General features: G+C 38.9%; 1 protein-coding gene across 1 annotated transcript in view; it reads left to right on the top strand.

Annotated features, from left to right (window-relative positions):
- LOC125264085 overlaps nucleotides 1-19823 on the top strand; it is a 36251-nt gene extending 16428 nt beyond the window's left edge. Inside the window, exons 5-9 of the mRNA XM_048183329.1 lie at nucleotides 1056-1385; nucleotides 4767-5108; nucleotides 7999-8127; nucleotides 8265-8290; nucleotides 18625-19823. Coding sequence (XP_048039286.1) covers nucleotides 1056-1385; nucleotides 4767-5108; nucleotides 7999-8127; nucleotides 8265-8290; nucleotides 18625-18732 — 935 coding nt within the window. The 3' untranslated portion in view covers nucleotides 18733-19823. The remainder of the gene's footprint in view (nucleotides 1-1055; nucleotides 1386-4766; nucleotides 5109-7998; nucleotides 8128-8264; nucleotides 8291-18624) is intronic.
- The last annotated feature ends 355 nt before the right edge of the window (nucleotides 19824-20178 follow it).

Consider the following 20178-nt stretch of genomic DNA (forward strand, 5'->3'; position numbering starts at 1 on the left):
AGCATGAAGCATGTCACCATTGTTGAGAATCATACGCTGATTCTTGATGTCTGTGTGTGAATTAATTTTGCAGATGTTTTAAAGGATTTCATGTACATTGTATTTTTCAGATTTAATTTTCTGCTCTGATTTTTGTAACTTTTTTTTTTTTTTAGTTCTGGAGAAGATCCAGCACAAAATTAATAACATTTTTATTAAACAAAGCCATAACATGATGACAATTAGATTCATATCATTAAACAGCTGACAACAGCTAAACACATTGTCTTTTGTCTTTCTTGTCATAACAAACAGCAAGAGCAGCCAAAGAAACATTGTTACTAAAACAGTCAAGAGTCAAACTGCCTAACTGAAGTAAGCGCTGACCTCGATCACGGTGACATCAAAACAAACGTATTTTCAACAAATCATCAACATCTAAACCTCTGGTAATTCTCAATAACAACTTTTGTAGATGTATGTCAGAAATAAAGTCAGTCTGGTTAGTAATAAGTGAAGCTGGTAATGCTGTTTGTGGAGATGTTTAATCAGATCTTCAGAGATTTAATGTCTTTTATCTTCAGTGGATTTCATCGAAGGTTGTGGTTGAAGTAAGTCGTAGTTGTTGTTTCTCTGTCCTTCAGTGATTCTGCTCGTTATCACCTAATTATCTCATTAACTCCAGCATGTTTCTGTGTTTCATTTAACAGCCTGTAGTGTGCACACTGAGTAGTGTTCAGTTCATCTGGGCTAACCCATGTGGGGCCTCCATGGAAACCGTGGACAAAAATGTCTGGGCCCCAGTTAGGCTGCCCAGGTGACACCCATCTGGGCCCCACCATGCTATGTTGGCTGGGTAGCAGTAAGAACTATCCATCCTGACTGCACTTATGTCATTCCTCCGCTAATTACAGCCTACTGTTGCATATTTACCAAGTAATAATCAATCCAGACTCTACCCACAATCTTTATGAGTTTTCAGTTTACTGCATTTTCATGTTGTATCCTATTTATGATTGTATTGTTCATTGATTCCAGTATAATACATATACTAAACTATTAATTTCTTCTTTCAGATTCTGCATGTGCGCCTAATGAAGAAGTGCCAGTGTTAGTGATGGTGAAAGATTCAGTCACTCTACACACTGATGCTAAAACGTATGAATATGAGAAGATTGTGTGGTGTTTTAATGACATTCGCATAGCTGTAATCACTGGAGATCTCAGATATAATTGTACAGATGTTCAGTGTAATAAAGGTACTGAGAGATTCAGAGACAGACTGAAGCTGGATCATCAGACTGGATCTCTGACCATCACAAACATCATGACATCAGACGCTGGATATTATGATCTATATTTTGAATCCGGCTGCAGCAGCAGAGTCTTCATGGTTTTTCTTTCTGGTGAGTTGTTGTTTAAAATCATGTAAACGCATTCACTATGGAAGTAAATTAATGCCAAATGTTTTTGAAATAAAAAGCTTGTTGAATTGCACTAATTGAAAAAAAAAAAAAAAAAAAAAACATTACATTAGCTGTACTTGCATTTTGATGCACTGTATTTTTAAGGTTTGCATTTTTATGGGTTGAAATTCAACATGGTTGTATATTTAAGTTGTGAATATTTCAATTAAAAATATTTCACACACATATTCATTATTCAAAATTCAGTAATTTATATTCACCTTTCAGATTTCACTTCCAAAATATTAATTCTGTTTAAAAATACAACCTATAAAATTCAACTAGCAATTTTCAGTCCATTTTATTTCACTTGACAAATTCGCTTCCACAAATTCAGTGGTTTAAATTCGGCAGAAAATTCAACATTTCACATCCGGGAACTGCAGGAAAAGCAGTAGAGTGCCGATGCATGATATCCATCTGCTGTTAGTCTTCTTTACCAGCAGGTGCCGCTAGCGGCTGTTTACAAAGACGAGCAGAGGCTAGTAAGTCATCATTCATTCATAAAAACCGATTTACAGAAATGGAGCAAGCAGTAAGTGAATGTGTGATGATTATCAGGGCCAGTATACATGCAGAAAAGCTGATAAAGACACAAAAGCTGCATTTATGTTTAATTCAGTGTCATTACCCACACAGCAAAAGGACTCCATGGCGGATCCACCGCGGAGGTATTGCGCAGAGGTGGAAAGTCCAGGGTTCAGAAAGTAAAAGTCCTGCCATATTTTTTTTTTCCACCCACTGAAGCGGTGTTAAAGTTAATGAGATAATGAAGTGATTAATTGAGTGATGATTGAGCATTATTGAAGACACCTGATGATAACAAGCAGAATCACCAAAGGAGAAAATCACAATTTTAAGCCACCATCGTGGAGATGAGTGTTTGCTTTAGTTGAGCTCTTGACCCTTGACTTTTTAATATTATATTTGTTTGGGCAATTTTAACTGCATTAAAACCAACCAAACAAGCAAAGTTAAAGGATGATCAGGTGGTGTTGGTTATGTTTTCACACAATCATTATTTGATCTGAATCACTGAACTCATTTAGAGCTCAATCTCTGAGTTAGATTTACATTATTGATTACAGCAGCACTGTGATTCTACAGCACAAGATCCTATTTTTTTTCAAAATAATTCAAAGGTTTCATCAAAAGGTTGTTCTTGGGGGGGAAAGGCTTTCATTTAGACACACAGAGATCAAGAATCATCCTGTGAATCTCAACAATGGTGAGAATAGTAAAGCATGTTGCAGTGCATTCTGGGTGCTACCAATCAAAACTCATCCACGGCTCCCATCATGCATTGCTGCATAAAAAAAAATTATGAGATGAATTGTCTTAATAATTTTCTTTATTCTCACTGTTTTATTTTTCGCTGTTTTTCTGTGACTTTTTAGTAGCTTGTTTTCTAATGTTCAGAGTTGATCTGTTGATCAGAATATGTTGCTTGTCACCGTTGTTGAGATTCACAGGCTGATTCTTGATGTCTGTGTGTGCCTAAAAGAAGAATTTTTATTTTTCGATCAGAACAACTTTTATGAAATCCTTCAGATTATATTGATACTGAAATCAATAATGTAGGGTAGACCAGGTACAGTTGGTTATAGGGTGCAGTTGAAACACCTTAAATAACTTGCGTTCGCAACAAGTCTGATCTGTGAAATTTTCTTAGCACATGCATATTAGCGCCCTCTTCAATCGTGTGAAATTTGAAGTACATGTGCTTCTCCAGTCCGAAGATATCGGCAAAAGTTTTTTCTAAGGTAATTTTTTCACTTCACCACGTCGCTTCCACATTGAATAGCTTCTCATCCTTACATGACTGTTAAAGTTAACTTACATTTTCGTAAAACCTTATTTTGTGCTCTAAACACTGACATATTGCATGACTTTGTGTCATACAAGGTCATCGTAAAATCTAGAGAAATGTTTGAGGTGGTCAGCGGGGGTACAGTTGAGACACATACCCACACCACAGAATCCTATTGCGGCCCATGCAGTTTAGTTGCACGATGTAAGTTCTATTAAGATCTATTAATCTATTAAAATAATAGATTTCATCTGTTTTATTATTGCTGTTTGCAATTGTTCAATGTTTTTACTGTTACTCAACTTTTCAACTGTTAATATTAAATTTATGGCCTAAAATTAAATATTGTATCACTGTTTGCCATTACTTGCACAATGTTTTACAAAATGAACTACTTTTAATTAAACAAAATAATAAAATAAAATACTAAATGGAAATAAAAACTGTTAAATTCTCATTTTTAAAGGTATTTTACATTTGTAGTGAATTGGTTAGGCAGCTTTACAGCATTCCGGATGGGTGTTTCAACTGTACTAGGGTACTGTTTCAACTGTACCTGACTGTTTTCGACATGGGTACAGTTGGAACAAAAAGCTTCTTGTGTTTATGAGCTAATTGTGAAAAATATGACCTACTTATGGATGTTAATTATTAATAATATTTTGGCAGACAAGTAAAAGAAATGTCATATGAATAATCACTTCGTTTCAATTCTTTTCAATCCCATAATTTTGGTGTGGTAACAGTAAAAGCAAAAAGTGTACCAACTGTACCTGGTCTACTCTATATCTAATTCAGAGATTAGGCTTTTAATTAGTTCAGTGATTCAGATCACATAATGACCATCTGTTCTCTTTGCTTGTCTGGCTGTTACACTTCAGTTACAGCAGCCCAAACATGTTCTAATATTAAAAAGTGAAGGGTCAAGAGCTCAACTAAAGCAAACCCTCATCTCCACGATGGTGGCTTAAAAATTGTGATTTTCTCCTTTGGTGATTCTGCTTGTTATCATCAGGTGTCTTCAATAATGCTCAATCATCACTCAATTAATCACTTAATTATCTCAAAAAAATATGGCAGGACTTTTACTTTCTGACCCCTGGACTTTCCACCTCTGCCGCGAACTTGCGCGCAGTGACGGATCTGTAACGAAGGCGGATCGCGGACTCCGCCTTGGCTCCGCGCTGCATCCGCGATTTAAACCTTGCCTCCGCAGTGGGTCCGTTTGGGACCCGCAAATTGATACAACCGTTACAGTAAAGGCGCGTCCGCGGATCCGACATGAGTCCGCTCAGGATTCGCTGATTGACAGTAGAATTTATGGCGCCGCCCAGATGTGGACCTGATCCTCTGGGCGGCGCCAAAACGAATGTGACAGTCACGCGGATTTGAATGCGGATCCGCCTAGGAGTCCCCTGCTGTGTGGGTCACTTATATTCCCAGTCCTTCCATGTTGTTGAGTACATTATTTTCAAAAAGATCCTGTTTGATCATGTTGGTTTGTTTTTCAGGTGGTTTTGCTGCTGAACTAGTTACAGTGCAGTCTGTGAAGGAAGGAGAATCTGTCACTTTAGATCCTGGCGAATTAAAAATCCCATATGATTTGATGACATGGTATTTTAATGACATTCTCATTGCTAAAATCTCTAGAGATCATAAGATCTCTACAGATGAACAGTGTGAAGATGGTAATGAGGGATTAAGAGAAAGACTACAGCTGGATCATCAGACTGGATCTTTGACCATCATGAACACCAAGAACACAGACTCTGGACTTTATAAACTACAGATCACCCACAGAGACAAAAGCATCAGCATCAGCAGCTTTAGGAGCTTTGGTGTTAATGTCACTGGTGAGTATCATTGTCATTCAGTGCACTTTCCTTTGATTAGTTTTTTTTTTAAAAAAAACAACCAAAAATCAACCACACTGTAAAAAAAAAAAAAAAAAAAAAAAAAAAGTTTCTTTAACTTAACTTTTTTTTTTTTTTACATTGACTCAGTTAAGTTGAATTTATTTAGAATTTTAAGTATTTTCAACTTGACAAAATTAGTTATTTGAACTTAAGTTTAGTTGTAATAACTTTATGAAAGTAAAGTGAACTTACTTTTTTAAGTTTTCAACAGCAAATATTTATTTAACCTAATTTGTCTTATTTCTTAGTTAAGTTAAGAAATAGTTATTTCTTAGTTTCTTAGTTAAAAAAAAAAACAAGCTGTTGAATATTAAGCTGTTCAAGTAAGCTGTAATAAGTAATAAGTAATGAGTTCAGCGAAGTTCATTTGAGATTTTCTAATTAAATTAAAGTGTAATTCAGTCTATATTGCGCTGCTCGTTTGGTGACTAAATTTGCGACCAAAGTGTAAGCTGATATCCAGCAGTGGTTCTCAAACTGATGTAGGTGTAACCAGGAGCCAGGGATAGAATCACAGTTGGTCCGACTACGCCACCGGGGCCTTGGTACCCACGGACATAACTTAACAGCAACACAAGTTCTATCGCTAATGAATGAAGAACAGAGACGTGACCTTCAAATACAAAAATCTTTATTAACAAGCAGTACTGAAATCTTTTAGCAAAGCATCTGTAAACCTCAAAAAGAGGGAGGATCACAATTTAAAAATGTCTAGACTTTAAATAAATTATTAAAAACAGACCCCCCCTGATTTGTATATGTAAAGTTAACCAAGCCTGCGGGAAGAACAGAGAAGTCACTAGGCCAAAGACCCACAACCTCAAGAGCACACACCATACGTGCACAGATGTACACAACCAACAAATTTACAAAAGGGTGTAGTGAATACTGCACATAACTTTACACTCTCAATACCCATGCAGTGCTGGAAACCTCACGCCACATGCAGTGGAGGAAAGACCCAGGTGACCCCAAAGATTGCACTCCCCCGCAGGCTGGCTCCTGGAAGATAGAAAAATAGGTTAAAAACTCCCCTTTTATGCACACAAATAGACCCTCTAGCGGTTGATACAGTTAAAACTTAATTAAAAAGTAGTAGAAAAACAAAAAATCAGTTCAAACCAAACATAAATTTATAACAATCAGCATAAAACATACGAAAAACAAAATAAGCAAAACAGCAGGGCCTAGACATCAAGGGTCCATATACATAGAAATCCACAAAGGAAGATCTCTGCCGTAATCCAACAGTGGACTAGAAACATGGCGCAATAGAGTAGACTAAAAACACTGCATGATACAGCTCGTTGCTAGCACGGCAAACACGACATCACCAACTTGCATACTATCGTATACCACCCACACGCTCACCGTCTTGCATCAGGAGGGGTTCTCTCTCGCTATGGCGCTTCAGGGTTCACAACACCTGAAGGAGACGGAAAAGAATCAAACGTCAGGAAGTCACGCCACCTGACGAACTTTGCACCATTTATAGAGCGAAGTAAACATATGCCCCACCCCGTACACCATCCTAATTATCCACTCGGTTACATAGGCTATGCGAACAAAATGTTTTGCCATTTATTTTTATTTCTACTACACCTTAAAATAACATTAAAACTGAGCATGTATTTCTAGCAGGTAAAATTCTGTAAATATGGTCAAAACTGAATGCATCCACACCACCAAATTGCGCTACATTCAGAGGTGTAAAGTCCAGGGGTCAGAAAGTAGAAGTCCTGCCATATTTTTCATTCCACCCACTGAAGCGGTGTTAAAGTTAATGAGATAAATAAGTGATAAATTGAGTGATGATTGACCATTATTGAAGACACCTGATGATAACAAGCAGAATCACCAAAGGAGAAAATCACAATTTTTAAGACACCATCAGAGAGGTCAGGGTTTGCTTTAGTTGGGCTCTTGACCCTTGACTTTTTAATGTTAGAATTTGTTTGGTCTGTTAACTGAGTTATAACAGCTAGACAAGAAAAGAAAATGTCTTGATGCCATTCTTGATGTCTATGTGTTTAAATGAATCAGTTTTTTTTTGGTTTTTGTTTTTTTTAAGAACAACTATTGCTGAAACCTTTGGATTTTTTTTGAAAAAGCTGATCTTCAGCTGTAGAATCACAGTGCTGCTGTAATCAATAATGTAAACCCAACTTTTTAATGAATTGATTGAATGAATTTGGTGATTTAGGTCAAAAAATTATGTGTAAACATAACAATACCACCTGATCATCTTTTCTTTTTGCTTGACTAGCTGTTACAAAAGTCCAAATAAAATCTAATATGATATAATCAAGGTGTCAAGAGCCCAACTAAAGCAAACACTCATCTCCACGATGGTGTCTTAAAAATTGTGATTTTCTCCTTTGGTGATTCTGCTTGTTATCATCAGGTGTCTTCAATAATGGTCAATCATCACTCAATTAATCACTTAATTATCTCATTAACTTTAACACTGCTTCAGTGGGTGGAAAAAAAATATGGCAGAACTTTTACTTTCTGACCCCTGGAATGTCCACCTCTGCTATCTGGGTATACTGTATGTCACCAATGTCTCTCATCTAGCTTTGATGTTGTAACCACTGATGGTGATTTCATTCTTTGTTCAAGCAGTGAGTTAAGTCACATCAAGCCTCGTCTTTGTTTATTTTGTGTCTTTTCATGTTTATTAAAAAAATGTACTTGCGTTCTTCATACTCGCCTTCAGACTTAATTATACTGATGACCAAAGTAGAAAAAAGGCTTAAATTTTAGCTATAAATATTGTTAAATACTGGATGGATTCTCACTAGTAATAATGACTGTCTGTTTTTAGCTATTCCAGATTCAGGTTTGTCTACAGCTGTTGTAGCAGGAGCAAGTGCTGCTGCTGCTGCTGTTGTTCTGCTCATTACTGCAGCTGCTGGGGTGATTTACCGTCACAAACACCAAGCAAAAATGAATGGTGAGTGTTACATACAGCTGATTTAACAAGATAGAAATATTTATTATTATTAACTGATTGATTTGTTGTGTGAAAAAAAATCTATTTTTATTCTTATTCTTATAATATTTGTTTTATTTTTATTATTTTTCAAACAGACATCAGGACACAGAGCAATGATCAGGTGAGATACTATGAGCACTAAATTTGTCTGCCTGCAAAAGACATTCTCATTTGCAATTTAATGTATGTATACACTTTTGACTATTCTTGTCATGTCCAACATGTCCTCAAACCCGTTGGTATCAATTCATTTTAAGGTGACAGTTACACATGACTACATGTATTTACTATAGTAATAGTAACAATAAATTATAAATAATTACAACTAACCCTAACTCTATAGTAAGAATGTGTAGGTAATTAATATTACTCTATACTTATTTGAGTAATTACAATACCTTAAAGTGTAATCAGCCTGTTTAACATAGACGAGCAAGTCAGATGTCACTAATTAAAAAGACTTATAACCATGTTTCACGAGATCACACTTACAAATAATCAGATAGTAAATAGTATGCGTAGTAGTATGCGTATTTGGTGTGCTGTCCAAGGAGAGGGCTCTGAGCTCGGTATTTGGCCTGAACCCAGACTTCTGGTTAGGAAAGTAACCAGGTAAGTGTGAGGAGACAGGGAGGTGCAGGGATGCTGTAAAACTGTCGAGGAATATGGGTGAGTCGACTACGTCTATATATGTGCTTTTCACTCATGCTGATTGGGTAGATTTGTTGATTACTGATTGCTAACAGCTGGCATTGCTAACAGTTTTTGGGTACGATTCACTTCCATGGCATTTTTTTTTTCTACTATGGAAGTCAATGTCTGAAAACTGTTTGATTTCAAACATTCATCATAAATGATGACAAATTTCATTTTGTGGGTGAACTATCACTTCAAAGGCTGTCTGAATACCAAAATCCTACCATTACTCGGAAATGTTCGCTTCAGAAATAGGCACAACAGGGTGAAATGACTGTCAAAATAAGACACATAAACAGGATGTGACATTTGCATGAAAACATTTCATATTGCAGTAGTACAAGGTGACTTTATCAGATTCATTAACCCTCTGGAGTCTGAGGCTGATTTGGGGCCTGGAGAAGTTTTGACATGCCCTGACATTTGTGCTTTTTTCAGTTGTTCATAAACATATTAATGACACAAGTGTCATTACACTGTATTCAGCATAAACTCGGATCTCACAGATCCAAACACGGATGCTCTTTCTGAGCGCTCATACAGACCACGCTCCGGATGACCACTGTCTCCTCCACCCTCAAGATTGCCCATTTGACTGCGCCTCATCAGTCTTCTTCACAGACTTCATAATTCTACTGCTGCTAATACACTGATTCTACCCATTTCAAGTGGTCCGCCAACAGCCTACGTCAAGTCCTCTCCAGCTCTGGAATTAATTTCATCTGCAGATCATCAAAGCTAAACTCTGCGGACTTCTTTAGTTCTAACAACAGTTCCATCATGCCAACAAACACTTCAACATCATAAAAGCAAGACTCAGAAGTTTCTCTTCCGACCTGATGTCCTGAACATAAACATTTACAGCACGCTAATCCACAGGCCGCCGCATGCACTTCATCGTCCGCCGTTTCTCCGCCCGATCAACAACAGTGGCCGCAAAATCAGTCCCGCTGCTTTTCCAGCTCTTCCCATATGAAGTTCCACTCCTCAGGCAAGAACTATCCAAACTTACTCCTGTCTCCCGTACTTTACTTCTTTCTGGATTATGAAATTAAGCCTCTTGAATCTTGAAGCTTTTAAAAATAAATAAATAAATTTACAGCAGCCATAAACCTGCCAGTGCAGCCAAAGAATGCAGATGTACAGCTCAGTCATTCCATTAAGCAAATAAAAGATTGGCAATGTTAAATGTGTAGTTTTCTGATAATATAATTTTCATACTAATGTGTTGCAATAAATTAAATATAAAAATAATAATACTAACAGAGTTGTTTGATGCAAGTAAATCATGCTCTAATTATGATATGGTTTTATACTGTCTTTATGGCAGAATGTACGATCATGTAATATAATATATATATATTAGTAAATGGACTTTAAATTCCATAAACCTGTAGAGAAGTGGTCTGTGTTCAACATTCTGAAACACACAGCATTCATGTGACTGGAGAGATAGTTCCTCTGAAAACATATGCATTCATTATAATTGAACTGTGTACTCGATATGTGATTTGAAGCTTCAGTTTCATATGTGACATCGCTAATTCCTTCTGCTTTTTCAGTTTTTTCAATCTTCATGATAACCCATGTGCCAGGATGCCCTCGCAGATGGTTACTTTTCTCTCACCCCCAAAACTAATCTACCCAGAAAGCGGATCCTAGTGTGAGGCTGCTTCTGCTAGTGGTCCCTTACCCTCCCAGCCTCTATCCCTTTACAACTTACCTCATTCTTCTCCTCCCTTCTGTTCCCCAATTTCTTCTAACATTCTTCTTGGCACAGATCCTAGCGTGAGGTTGCCTCCGCAAATGATCTCAACACTCTTTTTGCCCACCAACCCCTTTCTTTCACTTCAGCCATATTGGACACCAGTCAGTAATGGAGCCCTCCTCCCAGCATCCATCTTTTTCCAACACCAGACACTTCTTCAGGTCTGAGCCGCTTGCCAGCTCATTCTCTCGCAACAGCAGTCCCTCTTCCAGCTCCTCTCAATGCAGTCACCATGGAACAACCAACATTCTCAACCCATAACCGTTCCCTAATTCCATCAGGTGCAGACATTTGATCCTCTTCCTTCGGAGCAGTCATTTTTATATCTACCTCAAGCTTTGCAGCTAAGTGAGCAGCCACTCTCTTCTCCAATCATTATTTCCCAGTTAGTTAGTGAAATGGACACCATCCAGACAATTTCCAACCAGTTCTTTCTTTCAGGCCTGACAGAACATTTCAGCTGCAGACTGGAAAGTATACCTTACTCCAGCTTAATCTGCAATAATTTATAATCTGCAACAGCTGGACTCGATATAGTGGAAGGCCTCATCAAAAAGAATTAGATTCCGGATTTATGATTGGCCCCTTTTGATTCTCCACCGTATTCCACATAAGCCCAATTGGAGTAACCAAATTAGATGAATTTTCCACCACCACAACATAGACCAACCAATCATTCTCATAAACCTGTATCCCAGAGTAGTAACAGCCAATCAATGGGGTTCCGAAATGTTAATTGCCCCTTAGAATTTCCGCCTGTTACCAGTTCATCATCATAGATGAACATATCCCAGGTCACCAAAATAAAATCACAGATGTTTTATCTTCTTTTTCAAATTTAGAACATTGGCTCTGGAAGCAGACTCCAATCCAACTTCAATTCCTCCTGTTTCAGAACTCACATTTGTCTGGTCCATTCCCTCAAGACATCTTCATACCACATCCACAAATACCATACTGCAAGCCGTTTCTCCCAGAACACTCCAAACCTACTGGACGGTTTGGAGTTCCTTAAAAAAAAAAAAAAAAAACTTCCACAGAGCTTTCAAGGAGTTTTCCCTCCTTTCAATATCCTCCATCTCTAACCTCCATCATACCAATTTAATTCAGCCAGGAACAATCAAAATCTACCTCGGTGGCATACATTGCTCTCCAAGATATCCCCAGATATCCCTCCTCATCAAAGGTTTACAAAACCAATCCCCCCTCAGCCAAACACCAGACAACCTTTAACCATCCATTTTTCTTATCTTTCTGCATAGATGCAGCCATCACAGCAGCCCGGAGCGACCTATCCGAACACCAAATTAAAATGATCTGTCGATGCCATGCCTTTAAAACAACATATGTTCGGTCACTTCTACATCACAAACACTAGCATCTTTGAGTCTGGACGGCTTCTCCCTACTATTTTTGCATCTCCCCGCTTACCAAGCCCCGCAGGGCTCATATTCATCTGGATGCAGTGAGAGCTTTCCCTTTTCGGATGTGTGTTTGCTACCACTCCTGGAGTGGGCTTTCCCATTCGAATTGCTGTGTGGGCTCCCCCATCCAGATACTGTGCAGGCTCTCCCGTTCGACTTGCAGAGTGAGCTTCCCGTTAATTTTATCGGGGGCTCTCTCCTTCGAAACGGAGCGGGAGCTCTCCCGGTTGAATCGCAGTGTGAGCTTCCGTTCAGGTGCCGTGGGGGCTCTCCCTTTCTGAATCGCAGTGTGATTCTTCATGTTCTTAACCATGGAGGCTCTCCCGTTTGGATCGCAGTGTGGGCCCTCCTATCTGAACAAGTGAACTGGAGGTACCAAGGATCGTATGTCCCATAAGGATCGCAGCGGGCCCTCATGTCGTTATGTGATCCAAACACCTTGGAAGGACGGTAGCTCTGCGTTTATCTATATACCGTAGGCTCTCTTTTTCTGCGGCAGTCAGGTTCGCTCTGGATATCAGTTGCCCGTTTTCCCTTTAGGGACGAGGACCTCCTTCCCCGTCTGTTGGCATCTGGGGGTCCCATGTACTTCTGAGTTCATGGGCCACCATGTTGCGGACGCTGTGGCGGGACATTCTCCAACCACGTACTCAAACCTCCAGTCCCAAAAAACACTCCCGCAGGAGTAAATTTACTTACTTAGCAGTGCAGCGGCGAGATGCATCCTACTCAAACTTATGCAAGCCCATGCTGTTCACACAGCAGCAATGAACGCAAGCTCCCGACAGAGTTCTTTAAATAATACTGACGCAGCAGGAATCCGCTCATAGCTCCACATGGTGGACATAGTCAGGCGACACGTTCCAGCCCAGCTCCCGCAGGACCCTTGTTAAATATCACTGCTGCAGCAGTGTTCATTCATGACTCCAGGCCAATTAATCGCAGCTTCTTTGTGTTCCAGCGTAGGAAACACTAGTGCCACTCGACACCTCAACACTATTCTTCATACCACTTTAATCTTTCGCTCCTTTTGGGGGGGTAGCAAGCATTAAGCATCTGGGTATCCCATATACTTTAAATCCTTAAGCATTTTCAACCATGTTAAATCCAACTTGCTGTCCCAAATTTATTCTGCACTTTTTGGGGGGTGTATCAGAGTTTGAGTTGAAGATGCTTCATTGAGCCCCTCCTCAGTGGACAGCAAGCCAAATTAGCTAACCTAATACCCTAAAGATTATATGGGCAAATGAACTCGTTAAATTGAAAATAATAAAGTTTGATAGCACCATTATGGGCTCTGACCCTTGACTCTTTAACATTAGTATTTCTCTGGCTGCTTTAACTGTGTGTTTCTGATACATGTTTGTTATAGTAAAAAACAAAAAAAAAAAAAAAAAAAAACGAGAAATTCTGATTCTGAGAAGATGTTTGTCACTTTTTAATGATGGTGCAGCCATTGTTTAATGGTATGATTCACTGATACCAAAATCTCTTTTTTTTATTGTTTTATATTTGTTGTTAATTTTACAGGTTGATAGGTCTACAGGTCCTTCTCAAAAAATTAGCATATTGTGATAAAGTTCATTATTTTCCATAATGTAATGATAAAAATTAAACTTTCATATATTTTAGATTCATTGCACACCAACTGAAATATTTCAGGTCTTTTATTGTTTTAATACTGATGATTTTGGCATACAGCTCATGAAAACCCAATCTCAAAAAATTAGCATATTTCATCCGACCAATAAAAGAAAAGTGTTTTTAATACAAAAAAAGTCAACCTTCAAATAATTATGTTCAGTTATGCACTCAATACTTGGTCGGGAATCCTTTTGCAGAAATGACTGCTTCAATGCGGCGTGGCATGGAGGCAATCAGCCTGTGGCACTGCTGAGGTGTTATGGAGGCCCAGGATGCTTCGATAGCGGCCTTAAGCTCATCCAGAGTGGGTCTTGCGTCTCTCAACTTTCTCTTCACAATATCCCACAGATTCTCTATGGGGTTCAGGCCAGGAGAGTTGGCAGGCCAATTGAGCACAGTAATACCATGGTCAGTAAACCATTTACCAGTGGTTTTGGCACTGTGAGCAGGTGCCAGGTCGTGCTGAAAAATGAAATCTTCATCTCCATAAAGCTTTTCAGCAGATAGAAGCATGAAGTGCTCCAAAATCTCCTGATAGCTAGCTGCATTGACCCTGCCCTTGATAAAACACAGTGGACCAACACCAGCAGCTGACATGGCACCCCAGACCATCACTGACTGTGGGTACTTGACACTGGACTTCAGGCATTTTGGCATTTCCTTCTCCCCAGTCTTCCTCCAGACTCTGGCACCTTGATTTCCGAATGACATGCAAAACTGAGCAACAGTCCAGTGCTGCTTCTCTGTAGCCCAGGTCAGGCGATTCTGCCGCTGTTTCTGGTTCAAAAGTGGCTTGACCTGGGGAATGCGGCACCTGTAGCCCATTTCCTTCACACGCCTGTGCACGGTGGCTCTGGATGTTTCTACTCCAGACTCAGTCCACTGCTTCCGCAGGTCCCCCAAGGTCTGGAATCGGTCCTTCTCCACAATCTTCCTCAGGGTCCGGTCACCTCTTCTCGTTGTGCAGCATTTTTTGCCACACTTTTTCCTTCCCACAGACTTCCCACTGAGGTGCCTTGATACAGCACTCTGGGAACAGCCTATTCGTTCAGAAATTTCTTTCTGTGTCTTACCCTCTCGCTTGAGGGTGTCAATGATGGCCTTCTGGACAGCAGTCAGGTCGGCAGTCTTACCCACGATTGCGGTTTTGAGTAATGAACCAGGCTGGGAGTTTTAAAAGCCTCAGGAATCTTTTGCAGGTGTTCAGATTCAGATGATTAGGTTAATAGCTCGTTTAGAGAACCTTTTCATGATATGCTATTTTTTTGAGATAGGAATTTTGGGTTTTCATGAGCTGTATGCCAAAATCATCAGTATTAAAACAATAAAAGACCTGAAATATTTCAGTTGGTGTGCAATGAATCTAAAAATATGAAAGTTTAATTTTTATCATTACATTATGGAAAATAACGAACTTTTATCACAATATGCTAATTTTTTGAGAAGGACCTGTATACTGTAAAAGAGAATGATTTTATGAAGTCATTATGCAAAAAATGTTTTGATAGAACCACGTAGACTCAAACAGACATCAAGAATCAGCGAATGAATCTCAACAATAGTGTCACAAAAAAGCTTTGTTGATTGTCACCATTGTTGAGATTCTTATGTTGATTCTTGATGTCTCTGTGCACTTAAACTGTTCAAAATATTTTCTGTGCAATGACTTTAAAAAAAAGCTGTCCTATCTTATTTCAGATGAGTTTTTAAAAATATCCTTAGTCCTCCAAAGTTTAAAATAGTTGTGAATGGCCCACATTTTGAAGACAAAAAAAAAGACTCCATACGAGTCCAGAAGGTTAATAAAAACCTTCTGAAGTAAATTGATGACGAGTCCAGAAGGTTAATAAAAGCCTTCTGAAGTAAATTGTGTAAGACAAATATCCTTATTTAAAACTTTATAAAATAAAAATAATTAAGAGCTTCCGGCACGACAGCCATACACATCCGACGCATGTCCAAAAAGCGTTAACTTCTGCGACGTAGTACACAATGCCATGACATACTACGCTATGTCCTACATTATAACGCATAGTATGTCATGTCATTGTGTAGAAAGTCATGGAATTGTGTACAATCCTGCTCGGGCTCGTTTCAAGGCAACCGTGCCTAGTGTGAGTATACCCTAAGCATACGTTAGTCCGTTATATTGATAGGCAAACAAATCATGTATGAGCGCTCTCGACGCACTGATCGCACAACATCTTTACGCACAGACACATTGCGGTACATTCACGTTGTTTTCACACACATTCAGGATAATGTTTGGATTTGTCCTGTGTATGTTGCTGTGTACTTCGTATATATGCAGGTAAATGCAGGTGTTTTTTTTTTTGGCATCTTAGACTAAAATGTAAACAAGCTCTTTGCTGTTGCACTTTTTTTTTTTTTGCTGTGATTTTTTTATGGGTGCTTTGGTGTACATAAATGTATGAATTATATGAAAACGTCAGATGATACATAGTCTAAGGGCTTGGAATGTACAGTGGTCGAGTCAGTTCACAAAATAGTCTTTCTGAAATAGAGAGTGAGCTCTGTCTGGAGGAGACTGAATAGCTGAGCTCCTATGAGAGCAGCACATAATTCATGGAATTGATAGCTGTTTTTTTGGGAGCAACGTGGGACCTCGCCATGAGAAAGGAAACATTCACTTGCTGCTAACCATCTTCTGTGCACATATAAGTATCTGCACCTTAGGACTGCTGTGATGCATCACAGAAGATGTGAAGGTATTGGGTGGCTAAGGAGGTGTCTACTGACTGAGTTGTTATGCAGTGGGGTATAAGTGATGGTGAAGAGGTTAGGAAGTTCCCTTATCCACGAAAGCCAGGCTTCTAGGAGATTATGGGGAAGATTTGGGTCATCCCATTCTCATGCCTTTCCCCATAAGTGCTGGACAATTATTTTGGCCCTTGTTACATAAGGGAGGATATAGCTGAGAGGACCATATTGGCTAGCACTCTGTAAGTATGGTGCATAGATGGAGTGTTAGATTCAATGGCTCTGTGACTGTATCTGTGGGTGTCTGTATGGCAGTTCCAGAGGAGGCCTAGACTCTGAGAGATCAAGGGAAGGATGGTGTGACAGTCAGAGCTGTCACAGATGTTGCACAAATGGTGCACAGGTTGTGAAGGAGGTCTTTAGCTTCTTCTGGGGTGGGGAGACTTTGTAAACAATTATCCATGTAGAAGCAATTGTTTATGGAATGGTCAATGCGCTTATCTGCCTGTGCATCTTTGATGTTCCTCTAGAGGATGTAAATGGCACAACAAGAGCTTTAGGTCATGCCAAAGAGGAGAACTGGCCATTCATAACACAGTTGGAGGAGTTTTGCAGTCAAGGTAGAGCCAGAGGAATCACAGGAGATCCTATCCTGGGGTAACAGGTGCACCTGGTGAAACATTGATTTAATGTCTCCACTGATTGGAATCTTGTGCTGCCTAACACAGAGCAGAACTCCAAGGAGGGAAGGCCCAAGAATTGGTACAGGACGTAACTGTGAGTTCAGGCACTGATTTCGGTAGGAGAATGAACAATTAAACACAATGCGGTCTTTACCATTGTGACTCACAATGTGATGTGCTGACGTACCAGGAGTCAGGGGCATCTTCCACATCAGATGAAGACAACTTCTTGACATACCCAGCACCAATTAGTTTATGAATATCTCTGGTATAGGTCTTTGCCTGTTGTGGGTTTTGAAGCAGTCGCCTTTCACAGCTGTGAAGACGGGACATAACCGCCTCCTTGAGCCCTTCAGAAGGGGCCAGGGGTCTACACGGAGGAAAGGTGCTACATATCATAGGATGCCATCAACAGGTATTCTGATGGTTTGGGTCTCAAGCTGGTGCATTGCCTCTTGATCCTGTCTGGAACAAACCACAGCTTTCATGCTTTTCTGAGGTAATACATCCAGCTGCCATAACTTCTGTACATTGTGGTGGATGTCATCAGGTGTGCATTTAAAGGAGATATAGTGAGAACAAGCAGACGGAGAGCTAGTGAGATCTCTCGCAGGACCCTGCAGTGCCGAGTGGGATTTTGATTGCTACAGGGTCTCCAGGAGGGCCCAATTCACCGGCTGTGTTAGGGTAATAAGGTTTGTTTAATCAGCCCCTAAAAAGGGCAGGGGTCTTACATTATTAAGCTGTCTGAGATGAAGTTGATGGAAGCGAGAGTAGTGTTGCTGGAGGGATTTCACAGAGTGAGAATGTTCGGACAAGGATAGTTGATCAGCAGTGAAAGCTTGACTGATGACATAGGACTTATTTGGATGCACTTTAGGAATAAGGGTGAAGGAGACAGTAGCTCCCTTAAGAGTCTGGACATCCTGTCTCACAGTTCTCTGCTTTAGGTTCTCAGATTTTCCATCTAACTGTTTGAGCAGCAGGGTGCAGAAGGATTGTTCTTTTGGACCCATCGTCCAGTATGGTGTAAGTGTCTGAGGACCATTGCGCAGGATCACTTCATCTACTTTCAGTTATTCCTATATGAATTGCATATGGCTATATTACTTATATGACTGCATATTTAAAAAAAAATTAATTGAATAAGTCTGAATGAAAACCTACTCGTAAAAGACGTCTTCCAGACATAACTTTGTTTAGTGGGTATGGTTACCTTAAGGCGCCCCTGCATATAAAAATACATGTAGTTGTTTTCACATCAAAACATTGATTGACACATAAATAAAGCACATCTCATTTGAAAAACACAAAGCTCAAATGTGCGAGTGTTATGTGCGAGAACCGATAAGGTTTATTGCAGTGCCATACGATGTACTGTGTGTTTGTCAATCATTGTGAACTTTTTCTTTAGGTAATGTGTGCATCACACATGCATATGTATGTTTAACTCAAACATCAATCTCCTTCATTCCTTTTACCTTCTGTAAATCTGTTTTTTGTTTGTTTGTTTTTACAGGCAGATGGTGCAGAAGATTTATCCCCTACGCAGTTTAATCTTTTATTGAGTGACACTACAAGGACATGTCTTAATCAACCTGAAACTCCCACTGAGACACCGATGTAATATTTTTCGCTATTTTAAGACTTTCCTTAAAAGCCTTGTGAACAGTGTGCCAACATGAGGTTCGGGTGACTCGAGTTCGAATCCAAGCTTGTAGATATTTCCCGATCCCTTCCCCCTCTCTCTTCCCATTTGCTTTCTGTCAACTAACCATCCTTTCTCAATAAAAGGCAAAAACACCAAAGATAAATATTTAAAAGGGAACACAAGGAGAGCTTCAGCTTGAACTCAGGGCTCACAGAGTAATCTTGTCATACAATGTCTTTTGTGTAGTCGTTTTATTAGAAAAATATTAACATCATTTGGAATTATTGAAACTAATATTACGAATTTCACTGATTTAGCTTTTGAAGCTTAACTGTAGGCTATATGATAAATATAATGAATCAGGAAACTAGATTTTGAGCTAAACGGTCATTATTATAACTATTATCCAGCAGCCACTATGACATGACTTTCAGTAACTAAACTAGACTAAAATGCCCAGACTTTTGGTCAACCAAAACTTAAGTTTGACTAAATATTAAAATAAAAATAAACAAATAAACAAATAAATAAAAATGACATTTGACATGTGTAAGACTCAATAAATAAAAAAATGCTAAAACTGAACACTAAATAACAGCAGCATTTACACTCCAAGACCTTCCAGCTTGTTTGTTTGTGGTGTTGTAGCTTTGCGGTTAAAAGCTGAAGGTTCACATCCTGCAAGGATGTACTAATATTAAGTGTCTGAATAGTGTTTAAAGACATACTAAAGGACACATTAAATTACATTTGTTTACTGTTAAAACAGCAATATTCATTTATAGTCATTTATTATTATCAATATTCATTTATTATTCATATGCATTATGATATGCATATTTTTGTTATATAATCTTCAGATGTTTGCCACTTATGCATAGTGTCTTAATTGTTGACATAGTGAATTATTACTTTGTAACAAAAGTGTTTGCATTTTCTAAAGCATTAGAATTGCTGAACAGGTTTTATGTTTGTTTTTGTTTTTACTGCAAAGTTCTTGCATTTTATGATGGAGATTGTGTTGTTCTTAAAGGATTAGTTCACTTTTAAATAAACTTTTCCTGATAATTTACTCACCCCCATGTCATCCAAGATGTCCATGTCTTTCTTTCTTCAGTCGAAAAGAAATTAAAGTTTTTGATGAAAACATTCCAGGATTTTTCTCCTTATAGTGGACTTGAATGGGCACCAAACGATTGAAGGTCAAAATTAGTTTCACTGCAGCTTCAAATTATTCTACACGATCCCAGATGAGAAATAAGGGTCTTATCTAGAGAAACCATCGCTCATTTTCTGAAAAAAATTGAAAATTATGGGGGGCGCAGCTGAGCAGCGACATGTGAAGACGTGTTCTTGTGAGCTCTGCTTGGATTGAACATTTATTTAATTTTCCCACTCTCCTTTTCGTTCTTTTCGGTGCGA

The sequence above is a fragment of the Megalobrama amblycephala genome, linkage group LG3, assembly GCF_018812025.1.
Source record: "Megalobrama amblycephala isolate DHTTF-2021 linkage group LG3, ASM1881202v1, whole genome shotgun sequence".
Taxonomy (NCBI): domain Eukaryota; kingdom Metazoa; phylum Chordata; class Actinopteri; order Cypriniformes; family Xenocyprididae; genus Megalobrama; species Megalobrama amblycephala.